The sequence below is a fragment of the Artemia sp. Qi Xiang Cuo genome, chromosome 7 (assembly GCF_049724085.1).
Source record: "Artemia sp. Qi Xiang Cuo chromosome 7, ASM4972408v1, whole genome shotgun sequence".
NCBI classification, from domain to species: domain Eukaryota; kingdom Metazoa; phylum Arthropoda; class Branchiopoda; order Anostraca; family Artemiidae; genus Artemia; species Artemia sp. Qi Xiang Cuo.
This window is the reverse complement of record NC_142800.1, coordinates 8,288,156-8,301,470: the sequence shown is the minus strand read 5'-3', so window position 1 is coordinate 8,301,470 and position 13,315 is coordinate 8,288,156. Positions and strand designations below refer to the sequence as shown.

The 13,315-nt window shown below is 33.5% G+C and overlaps 1 protein-coding gene across 2 annotated transcripts in view; it reads right to left on the bottom strand.

Annotated features, from left to right (window-relative positions):
- LOC148949912 (cartilage oligomeric matrix protein-like) overlaps positions 1-13,315 on the bottom strand; it is a 334,413-nt gene that overhangs the window by 285,133 nt on the left and 35,965 nt on the right. The window contains exon 1 of one of the 2 annotated variants that reach the window (XM_089091995.1): positions 2,202-2,228. The exons of the other annotated variant lie outside the window; for it this stretch is intronic. Coding sequence (XP_088948121.1) covers positions 2,202-2,213 — 12 coding nt within the window. The 5' untranslated portion in view covers positions 2,214-2,228. Of the gene's footprint in view, positions 1-2,201; positions 2,229-13,315 lie in introns of those variants that run through there. 2 annotated transcript variants of the gene reach the window in all.

Sequence of the window (13,315 nt, the reverse complement as noted above, 5' to 3'; positions counted from 1 at the left end):
AAACCGATTAGCAAGGTGCTCTCTCCCTTCCAACAAGGATTTTAAGAAGGAGCAACGTGGAGCGTATGATTAGCGGTTTGATGCAGCCAACGATATATTAGTCGTAAAATGGCAGGACACTAAAGTTGTCTCTGTTGCATCTAACCATCTCAGACTAGATCCACTAAGAACGGTTGAACAAAAAGTTAAGTGACAGATGACAAAGACGGCAGTGCAATGAATCTGCATCCACTCAGGCAATACAACCGGTACATGGGTGGAGTTGATTTACATGACTGGCTTGTCAGTAAGTATGCTGTGTCTATTAAAGGAAAGAAATGGTATTGGGCTCTGTTCGTGCGCCGGTTAGACATGGCAGTCGTTAATACTTGCACACTATTCAATATGGTGGTTGACAAAGGAAAGGAAATGACTTGTAAATTTTAGACGGGGGGTCACACGAGGCCCTTTTGAAAACAAATTACGAAAGAGGGGAACCAAGGACTTCAATGTTAGAAGAAAGACCAGTTTCTGTGCCACCAGTTAGCACCCGATATGTTAGAATAGGACACTTTCTAGTGAAGCGCGAAAAGCAGTGACAATACCAATGCAAAAACTGCAAGAAAAAACCACCGAGCTACTGTGAGAAATGTGACGTCACCCTGTGCACTGGCTGTTTTGCGTTTTGTTTTTGCTTTGGTTTTTACTTTGATTTGTTTTGGTGTTGTGTTGCATTTAATTCAATCTTTGACATTAAAAATACACTTGATGAAATCGTGTGTACTCTGATACCACTGGAGCCTACTGTCCCATAAATAGGACAGCTTGTATCTCAGAGTACTGGAAACAGGAAAAATCTCTAAATGCATTTTTGGCTTACTTATGTGATAAAAAAAAACTGGTGAAAAGGACAACTAGAATCTCCGACATTTTTTTCTTGGGCCTTAACGGTTTAATCTTTCGTGAGATGTGACAGATAATCCCTTTTTACAGCCTGTATTCACTATATAAGTTTCGACTCCTTTAAGTAAAGTAGTTCTAGTCAATATAGTAGAAGTAATAGCCGCAATTTGACACAGGTGCCTGTAGTCACGTTTGCTAGTAGTCATATTAGGCCTAGTAAGAAGTCGTAATCGTAATCGTAATTCCAAGAAGCCTAAGTCATGGTAACAAGAAGTCAAAATCATAGTAGTAAGAAGTCGTAGTCACAATTAATCGCAGTCTTAGTCTCAAGACGTTGTAGTCACAGTCACAAGTAGATATAAAAGTTATAACCGTTCCTAACATATTACAGATGCACATATTATATAGCCTAGAAGGACATAATATCTTTCAGTTTAGTTCAACACTCCCTAAAATTTCAACTTAATACCCTTAACCTTTTCAGGATCACAAGTTCTCCTCTTTTGAACTATATCAAATAGCTTAAATGCATTCAAATTGTCAAAATAGACAAGATTGTCAAGATAAGGTAGAATATCTTAAGACTAGAATAGGGCTTTAACTATAAACTTTCACGGAAAGTGTATGCTGCTTTAAAACTAAGTAAAAAGGCACTATATGCATGCTAATTGTCAATAACAGGTCTGAGCAATATTTTCAAAAAGACAGAGAGTATGTCAAAAGACTTTAGCACCACCCGTGTAAATGGGACAACACCACCAATGGAACTACAGACGGTACTAATGTGTGGTATAATAGGTCATGGTTTTTCTTGGACAATTCTGTCGCCAATTTGTAATCTAATCTAATGGTCAGTTGTGAAGCCGCTAATGTAAGTTTTCTGGCACCAACGCTGGTAACCAGTGTAAGTAACGAGCCCAACAGTGCCAAGATTAAGTCTTACACGTCACCGATTCTATGGGTTCTGCCCCCTCTGATTTGTGCTGAAGGCTTGTCATGTCGTAACCAGCATTAGTATGACAAGTGTAGTACCTGAAGGGGGAGTATATGCCACACTATTTGGCCTGCAGTATCACCAATAACCTTTAGATAAATATATCTTTGGAGGGGAACGAGCCCTATAATGAATATTACAATTATGGAAAACTCCAACTTCTTTCTTCTTAACCCTACAAAGCTTCGAAGAAAGTGATAACTCACTTTTATCGCCAATGTTTCAAATAGAATCCTATCTCGATGAATTATAAACGGGAACTTTACCAACGATCTCTAAGCCAGGACTAATTAAACAACGTCTATACAGAAAAAGATAAGTTTACCTCTTTCACCATCACGTGACGACGTGGGCCAATAAAGCTAACGAAACCCACAAAATGAAGTAATTTTATCCATAAATTAGAAATAAATCACAAGATTTAGCAAGCCGCGAAGGGACTAAAATATAAATTCAATACAAATCAAATTATTCTCTTTAGTGATATTCCGTTCATTGAGAACAAGCTAGCCTCTACCAGAGTTTGACGTGCCAATAAAATCAATTACAGTAAATCAGTGTATGAGAGAATAAGAACATTTATCTGATAAGAAAATGGGTACGGCCCCAAACAGTATGAAGTTGAAACTCTTAGGGATACTAACGAGCGACATAGCAATAAAAAAGATAAAAATATACTAAAGAAAACGGACCTCTTTCAGTGGATGCTTGAATTATGCAGGCTTATTTTAGTTTTGACAACAGTTTAGGAGAAACTAAATTTCAGCTGGAGGCGAGGGGGGAGCAAACTGGGGTCTGGGAAGAAAATGTGGTCTGGGAGAGAAATAATTTTTTTCTGAAATTTCGATTAATTTGTAAGTAAGGAATGGCTTTTCCATTTAGGGACCGATCAAATATCTCCCTATGCCTAAAGGCAAATTTCTGTTAAGCTAGCAAATTTTTTGCACAAGTATGTTGATATGCAAACCTGTCCGCTTAGTTAACCTTTTGAATCAAAGCTTCTCGCATGGAGTTAATTTCTTAAGTGCTATTAAATTTAATTTTTCAAAATAAAGAATTAAAGTTCTATTTCTTCTTTAAAAAAGAAATAAACTACTCTACATTTCCCTAGATTGGAGGTGATTAGAAATTATACAAACAAAGAGTTTTGAACTGAAACTAAGGAGCAATATTAAAACTTAAAATGAATAAAAATTATTCCGTAAAATTAAAAAGATTACGACAGTGTTGTTCCTAAACTAAACTTTAGTAAAAAACGAGCAAAGATTAATATAAGAAACATAGGTTTTTCCGAGAGAAGTGAAGAGTGAAGTTGAAACTTAAAACGAACTAAAATTATTACTTCACAGCCTATCTAATATATTTCAATAGAACTAGCACAAATAAATCAACTGATGGTATTTCCGTATGTTTGAAGGATTACAAACTGAAGGAAATTATTCTTTAAGACATTATTCTATCATTTGGGTTGTCATTTCATCGCTTAAAATATATATGACTTTATTAATTTCAATTTTATGCATATCCCTAATACAAACAATACTAATCAAAAGACATTATTCTATCATTTCCCTCATAGGGCTGTTGTATATTTGCTTAAAATATATATGACTTAATTATTTGTGACTTTATGCTTACCCCAATACTAAGCAATGCTATTCAAAAGGCCTTATTCTTTCATTTCCCCCAGATGAGCTGTTGTATCATCACTTGAAATATATGTAATTCTTATCAATTTTGAATATGTTTATACCCCAATACTAAGCAATACTTTTCAAAAAGACATTATTCTATCATTTTCCTCATAGGGTTGTCGTATCATCGGTTAAAATTATATACAAATTTATTATTTTTGACTTTATGCATATGCCAATACTTAACAATACTTTTGAAAAGGTATTATTCAATAATTTACCTCATATGGAATGTCATATCATCACTTAAAATATATATAACCTTAGTAAATGAGACTTTATGCATAAATCAATAAGAAGCAATCCTTTTCTATAATGCTTTATTCTATCATTTCCCTTGTATGAGCTGTTGAATCATCGCTTAAAATATATATTACTTTATTTATTTCGAATTTATGCATATCCCAATACTGAGCAATATATTTCAAAACACTTTATTCTATCATTCTTATTCTTATTCCCTCATATGGCTGTCTTATTATCACTTAAAATATATGCGAATTTATTAATTTTGTGTTTATGTATTTCCAAATAATAAACAATACTTTTCAAAAGGCATTATTCTATCATTTCTCTTATAGGACTGCCCTATCATCACTAAAAATATATATGACTTTATTTATTTTAATTTTTATGCATAACCCTAATTTTAAGCAATACTTTTCAATAGGCTTTATTATATCATATCCCTAATATGGCTGTCATATCATCATTAAAAATATACATGAATTTATTAATTTCAACTTTATGCATATTCCTAATACTAGACAATACTTTTCAAAAGGCAGTATTGTATTATATCCTTCATAGGGCTGCGTATCGTCGCTTAAAATATGTATCACTTTATTAATTTTGACTTTATGCATACCCCAATACTAAGCAATCTCAAATTCTAATATATGATATATGAGCCTGCTAGTAGTATCTAGATCTCTGAAAATTCCTTTTCTTTCATACCCGACTTTTTAATATAAATTATAGGCGTTTGACTTGCTAGCGTACCCTAAAATTAATTGAAACATAACAAACTAATGCATAAAATATTTTAATTGAAATAATGACATGTAGAATATTAACATAAAAATATGTTACATAGATTATTATACATTGTTAATATCATTGAACAACTTTGGACATTTTGAACCTATTCCATAGAATAAATCGTCAGTTCTCTCCTGAGAGTGTAGCTACTCTCTTCTCTTAGTTCGTAACAAGTAGAATAATCATTAATCCATTTTGAGTCATTCACAATTTTACTGTGGTGTCAGCTACATGCTCAATATGCGTTTCGTCTTTGATATTAGTGGCTTTACATACTATATCTGTTGGTATATGATCAATGGTAGTAATCATGTTCGCATGCGATTTATTTTCCATCAATTCATCTTTATATATATGCCAATTGGTTCCATTTTGGTTTCATACACGAGTTTTAACAAGGTTTCAGCTACAGGTTCAATATACGTTTCATCTTTTGTACTATTGGGATTCATTGATTATATCTATTAGTATATGATCAATGGTAGTAAAAGTTTTTCCATGCGCTTTGTTTTCTATCAATAGAAATCATAAGCAATGCATGGAAATCCACACAAATTTATTAAAATCAGGTTCAATCCTAAAAATCTAGACCAAACTAAAGTCACCAAGACAAAACTACTGAAATTATTATCGGTCCATACAAATCCAGAAAAACCCCATATCCTAATCATTGCACAAAAATGCAGGAGAATTCATAGAAATGCAGAAAAACCCCAAATCCTAACCATTGCACAGAAATTCAGGAGAATTCATAGAAATTAAGGGTAACTCTAGAAATCAAGCCTAAATCATAGAAATCAAGACCAAACCCTAGAAATCAATATCAAATTGTAAAACTTCCAGGCCAATCTCTAAATAATCATGATAAATACCTAAAAACCCCGACAAATTCATAGGAAAACAAGATCAAAGTGTAGAAATTAAAACCATGCTCTTGAAATCCCAACAAATTCATAAAATCAAGACTAAACAGTAGAAATGCGGGCCAATCCTAGAAATCCAGACCAAACCATAGAAATCAAAGACTAAACTGTAGAAATGAGGACCAATATACAGAAACTACAACATATTCATACAAAATCAAGACCAAAGTGTAGAAATTAGGCCATCGTCTTGAAATCCCAACAAAATCATAAGAATCAAGATCAAACTGTAGAAATCAGGGCCAACCCTAGAAATATTGACCGAAACAGAGAAATCAAATTCCAAACTGTAGAAAGCATGGTTAGCTTCTAAGAAGATTATAACAAATACATAGAAACCACGACAAATTCATAAGAAATCAAGACCATAGTGCAAAAACTCAGGCCATCCTCTTAAAATCCAGACAAATTCACAAAAAACATGACCAAACTGTTGAAATCAGGGCCAACCCTAAAATTCCAGACCAAACCGTAGAGATCAAGACCAGATCGTATAAATCAAGATAATACAGGTTATAATCTTTGCCCGAGTGCTTTCAACAATGTGTGACATGTCCTACACTAATGAAATATTTACTTAATTTGATTAGATTTTGGTCGTCTGTATTGCAATAATTTCCTACTATTTGCAATCAAATTAATTTTTCCTCCAAATAAAGTAAGGAATAACTTAAAATTTAAAAACGGGGAACAATTTCATCAGTTAGGATGGGGAATTTTTCCCCACAAACCCTAAGAGCAGCATAAAGTATTATTTCATTTCTTCTTAATGCTGATTTCAAGTACTTTGAGTCTATGACCTAAATCTTTTAGCCTTTGGCATTGACATTCTGGATTCTTGCTCAAGATCTGTGTTCTAATTACATTGAAGTCAATATCAGATAATATCGAACTGCTCAAATAATAATAACAAATTTCACTTATTAAAGTAATGTTTAAGGTACGTTTAAGCATCAGCATTGATGGACTAACATAACCCATGAGTACTGGAAGATGATCCAAAAATATATGGCAAAACATGAGGGGATGAATACCACTTGCTGCCAGCCGCAGAGACTCAAAAATTGAAAATGTTTAGAAATCGGAAAATTTCTAGAAAGATTTTTCCAAGCTATTTCTCGGCACCTTTTAATATGATACATTTAAAATTCTCGCTTTATATTCACTTAATGCAGATTTTCTATAAATATGTGAATCGATTTCATTCAAGCATTGAAATTCCCAGGTGATATTGACATGTGTCTATGTGGAATGTTTCTGACTTATAAGTGTGGGTGAGAATTAAAGAGAAGGCTTAATTTCAAAGTTCTAAATTGCATTAAGCACATAAATATATCTATCAATCAGGCCATTTCAGAGAAAACTGTTGGAAAGATCAATTGCATTTTTAAAAGTCATAGTTTGCCCGTAACTTTTGTCTGCTTTGCTTTGAAATGAACATTTGGCACTCCCGTAAAATGTAAAAAATACTCAAGAAGTGATGTTAGGTAACTATAATGAAATACTTAGTTTATACAATACTTTAGTTTATATGATAATATAAAATTTGGGCTATAAATTTGCAAATTAGAGGGTAAAATATTGCTTTGTTCAAAAGACCAACAATTTATTCATATAATTGTCATAACTTGAATATTAACTGTTTTTCCATAATATATATATATATATATATATATATATATATATATATATATATATATATATATATATATATATATATATATATATATATATATATATATATATATATATATATATATATATATATATATATATATATATATATATATATATATATATATATATATATATATATATATATATATATATATATATATATATATATATATATATATATATATATATATATATATATATATATATATATGTATGTGTATATATATATATATATATATATATATATATATATATATATATATATATATGTATGTGTATATATATATATATATATATATATATATATATATATATATATATATACCAAAATATGTAATATGTTAAAAATGGAATTCCTGTCTCTAACCAGAAGAATGCTTTATCCAAGTTTTTAGTGATATGGCAAATTTCCAAAATATAGGATAAACTACGATTCTGGCCGGAGTGTATACAGGCTATTTTTGTGTGCCATATATGGTTCTTAGTCTCGGACCTGGACTCTCCTCACTACTGGTAACACTAAACTTGATGAATGTTATATATTTGGGTTCAGCATAATAAGACGATTCTTTTTATGTATCTATTGACATTAAAATTATGTTTTTTAGAGTTTCAGTTACTATTGAGCGGAGTTGCTCCTTACTTACAGTTTGTTACCACGGAATGTTTGATATGATTACTTATTTTAATGTCTATTTTTTAAGGTTATATTCATTTATTGATTTAAATTTATGATCATACTAAGCTTGAATTAGGACTATATTTCAAATCGTTTTAGGTTTTAATTTGGTCTTTACTTTTCCTTAAAAAATGTTTTTGCGCGAAAAGTGTTCTTAAATAATTTCTGTTTGTTTTTAATTACCAAAGTTTTATGTTTGGTTAATGATATAAATGCGTATTAGTTTTAAAAGAACATAAATTCTTTTGGTTGTAGTTTATGTAGAGAACATACACTTGTGCATAGTAAATGAGTATGTAAAGAATATATTAGATTCTAGTTCAAATTAATATGCTGCATAAGGGGATCCGTGTGTTGCCTATGATTGTAATCAGGATAACCATCGCATAAATTTTGTTCAATTTCAAAGTTGGGAGGGCTCTTGAACTAAGCTTTTGATTCAATATGAATATCTAGATTTTATATTGGTGTTACGGGGAAAGTATTCAAAACAAAAATCCTTATGAACGAAAATAGAATTAAAGAGGCAATGTATGTCAGAGACATCAATCAGCTTTCGTTATTTATTGCTTTTTAAATGCTTATATTTATTACTTTGACGTGAGTCTATACATCGTTTGGTGTAAAAAAAAAATCAATTTGATAACCTGGATATACATAATGTCTTTTAATTTAGTTCCACAACACCTAAATATTTACTAAGAGCTTCAAGCTAAAACATTTAGCATTGGACGGATCTTGTAGGAGAGGGGGCAAGCACCTTGGATGGAATGGTGGGTGGGAAAAGAGCCACAGAACAAAATTAAAAAAAACAAACAAATATCCTGAAAGGAGGCCTAATTCAACGTTTGAAGTCATCTAAATTATTACCCGAGTGTTTTGTCAAGCATAGCTACCCGCTTTTAGTAGCCTCTGGCACGTCCCTCTTGTTTTGCTTTTAGGGTTCATGTGTGCACTGAGGAGAGAGAGCAATGTTGCCACCCTTAGTAAAATTTTGCTAAATTTAGTAAAAACGGACCCCAGTAACTAAATTTAGTAAATTGAGGTCAAATTTAGTAAATAATCGAAAATTTAGTAATTTTCTTAGTAAATACTACTACTACTACTACTACTAACAGCTCATCACAGTACCAAGCCGCCTGAGTCTAACACAGCTACGCAAGCTTCTCCTCCATCCCAATCTATTCAAAGCCTCCCTTTTTGCACCCTCCCATGAAGTTCCCATTTCCTTTAAATATTTCTCTACGACGTCCTCCCACCCTAGACGAGGATGACCTGCTTTCCGTTTAGCCCTAGACGGCTGGCCGAAAAGAACTATCTTTGGCAATCTGCAATCCTTCATCCGCACAGCGTGCCCTAGCCATCTCAACCTTTCTTCCATTATAGCCCCAAAGAGCGGTATTTTTTTGTATAGCCAATTTTTTTTGTATAGCCTATTCTTTGAAATACGGTCAGTCAGCCGGGTACCCAGAACAATCCTTAAGAAATTTCTCGGGAAAACATCTAGCAAATCTTCATCTGCTTTTCGAAGTACCCATGCTTCAGATCCATATTTGACCACTGTCATCACTGTAGCTTCTAATATTCTAATCTTGGTTTGCAGATTTATCTTCCTATTCTTCCAAACCTTTTTAACTGTGAAAAATACCCTGAGCCTTGGCTATTCTACTTATATCATCTTCACTGCTCCCACCATCCTTACTAATAATGCTACCAAGGTAAGTGAAGCTGTCCAGCTGATCAATCTTTTCGTTACTCAACTTAACCTTTTCATATTCACTTATTCCTAGCCTTAGTGACTTAGTCTTCTTCAAATTAATTTTCAAACCTATTCTAGCACCCTGAACTCGCAAAACCCCTAAGACTTCATTCATTTTGCTCACACTTTCCTCTAGGCTGCTTAAATCATCAGCATATTCTAAGTCCAGGAGTCTTTTTCCTCCCAATTTGATTCCGTAGTCTCCCATTGCCTTTCGTGCTCCTTAAGACAAAGTCCATCAAAATAATCCATATAAAAGGGGATAGAACACAACCCTGCTTAACTCCTGATTTAATACAAAACCAGCTGCTAACCTCATTTCCTACCTTAACAGCAGCAGTGTTATTCTCGTACATAGCACTAATCACATTAATGTATTTGCCTGGTATACCATACAAAGATAAAACCTTTGGTAAAGCTCTTCTATCAACAAAATCAAATGCTTGCTCATAATCTACAAAACTGAGGACCAAAGGTGTTTGAAAACTCAGGCTCTTCTCCATTATTAACCTAAGAGTGAAAATTTGGTCGACACATCCTCTACCTTTTCTAAAACCGCACTTTTCTTCTTTTAAAACTTTGTCTACGGCATCTCTTAGTCAAAAAAATGTCATATTACTAAGTAATTTACTACCTACAGAGACCAGATTAATGCCTCGATAATTACCAAACTCACTTTTATTACCTTTCTTATAAAGTTGCTTAATTAATAGTTTCCTGAAATCGTTAGGTACTTCCTCTTTTTCAAAGATCATATTCATAATCTTCAGTAACTTATTTCTAACCTCAGAGCCACCATATTTAAGAAAATTATTTACTACCCTTTCTACACCTGGAGCCTTATTATTTTTTAATGTTTTTAGTGCTATCAATAATTCCTCCTAACGAAACAAATCTTCCTTCACTTCCAAGGTATCACAAACCTTTTAATTTTCCTCTATATCTCTTTCTTCAGCTCTATCTCGGTTAAAAAATTTCTCAAAATGTTCGTCCCATCTCTCTTTAGCTTTTTTCCTATCGCTAATTGCTGCACCATTCCTATGTTTAACTGGGCCAAGTTCGCATTGACTACTCCCTCTCAATTTGTTAACATGCCAGTACAATATTTTACTGTTATGCCGTCTAGCTGCATCTCCCAGATCCTCAGTAATTTTATCCATGGCCTCCACTTCACACCTCCTTAGTTCATATTTTAATGCTTTCTCCGCTTTCTTCCTCTCTATCAAACATAAAGCTTTTTGACTAATATTCTTAGCTGCAGTTCTAGCTTTCTTCCTTAATACACCTTCAGCAATTTCACAAATTATTTTTCTAAAATTATTCCAACCATCTTCCACATTATCAAATTTTAAACTCTCAACTTTAGTATTCAACTGTTCCTGGAAAGTCTATTAAATTCTTATCCTGGAGTCTACCAACATCATAACTTCCCGGGGGGTAGTTACCTTTCCGATATTTCAGCTTTAAATTAACCCTTGACACTACTAGATGGTGGTTTTTACTTTTAACATCAATAACGGCACTCCTATATACCCTAGTATCTTGTATTGATCCTGCCAGTCTTTGGTTTACAATAAAATAATCAATAAGGTTTGTTGTCTTACCGTCACGTTAATAGCATGCTAACTTATGAGCCATTTTATGACCAAACACCGTGTTGGTTATAACTAGATTGTTATACCTACAAAATTGCAAAAGTCTGAATCTATTACTGTTTTCTTTTCCTACACCAAATTTACCTAGGCTAGGATACCATCTATCCCTATATTTACCAACCTCTGCGGTAAAATCTTCCACTAAAAACATCATATTTCTACCTGGGACCCTTTCTATTTGCTCCTGTAACTGTTAGTAAAATTCATCTGAATCACTAGTATCTCCGTCAGTCGGTTCTATAGCGGTATATACTGCTATAACTGATACCCTGAACTATTTAGTCATAAAATGAGCAATTAGTATTCTATTATTAATACCTTCCCAGCCTAAACAAGACTTAGCAGCTTCCTTATTTATCATGAGCCCTACTTCATGTCTATGTACTCCATCCTTCCTGCCAGAGTAAACAAATTCATATCACCTAATTTCATACTTCCTACCCCTGGGATATGAGTTTCTGTAACTCCTAGTAAATCCAGTTCAAATCGTCTGAATTTGTCAGTCACAATGTTGATAAGATAGTAATTTTTTAACGTCTTAACATTCCAAGTTCCAATTTTCATGTTCTTTAAATCGTTGAAATTATTTTTGCCTCAAGAAAAGCAATGATCCCGGATAGCAGTGCAGGACGGGGATCACATATCATCTCAAGTCTACACAGAAGTGCTTAAACCGGCTTAGAACTGGACAGCAAGAAGTCCCTGGGACCTCCATGAATGGGGGCTTTGCGCAATCCTGGGCCCATCTTAGTCACAACATGGTTTTCAGCACTTGGTGATGCTCTTCAATCAACAAGATTCGAAATCCTGCACAGACAATCTCGAGCCTATTACCTCCGACTCATTATATATTCATGCCTACAAATATTATGCTACTAAAAGGAGGCAGCCCATAATAGATAAATTAGCTATTTCTGACACGTGTGAAGGGCAAATATTCAAAACAAAATCAGTAATAGAGCAATCTCCGGTACAAACCATGGAAGAAGAAAAGAGTTTAAGGCAGATTCAGAAATAATTATTCCCAGATAGAGAAACCCAGACAAAAGAAACAGTGGCGATAATACATGAAGAAAAATCATTACATGAAAGCACGGGTAAAACAAAACCAACTCACCCTTCAGAGGAGGTACAAAAAGTAGGGGAGTTGCGGGTACGATAAAATATTAAACAATGAGCAGACTCAGAAAATGAATTAAGAGAATATAAAGACAGTGAGAATCATAGTAGGCCAAGTAGCAGGAGTAGTAGAAGCTCAATTTCCAGCAGGAGCTTGCGAAAAAGCACTCAAATAGATATGACACAACAACTAATAAATTTCATGGAGAAAGAAAGAGAGAGAGATAGACAAGTAAGAGAGAAAGATAGACAAGAAAGAGAGTAAGAGAGGATAGCTAGAGAGCAGAGAGAAGAGAATATTTGAATAGATAGAGAACGAAAGGACGATGCTACCATTGTCTTTCGTGCAATGGATAGCCTGATAGGATAGCCAGAGAACGAAAGGAGGAGGAAGATAGAGAACAAAGAGAAAGAGATAGAGTAGCCAAAGAAAAAAGGAGGAGGCAGACAGAGAGGAAAGAAAATACATAATGGAAATGATTGCAGGGAGAAATTCCCAGGAGCCTCAGAAATCGTCTACAATAGACGTAATGCAAGCAGTAAACCTTCAACCAATGAATGAAAATGAAGATGTACATTTATACATAGACAAATTTGAAAAAATAGCGGAATTAAGCGGATTGCCGAGAGAAAATTGGGTGACAAGAATACAGCCCCTTCTTAACTACAAAGCACAAATTGCATATAAGTAGAGAGGGGGGTTCTACTCCGGTACAAACCACGTGGTTTATGGTTTTCTCACTGAGAATGAAAAAACAGGAATTTTCTCACTTGGAAAAACAGGAGTTTTGTCACATTTATGTCTGTTTTCATGGATGGTTATGTATGTTGATCGATTTATCTGATGTTTTTATGGTCTTTGTCAGTGAGAATGGAAAAACAGGAACTTTGT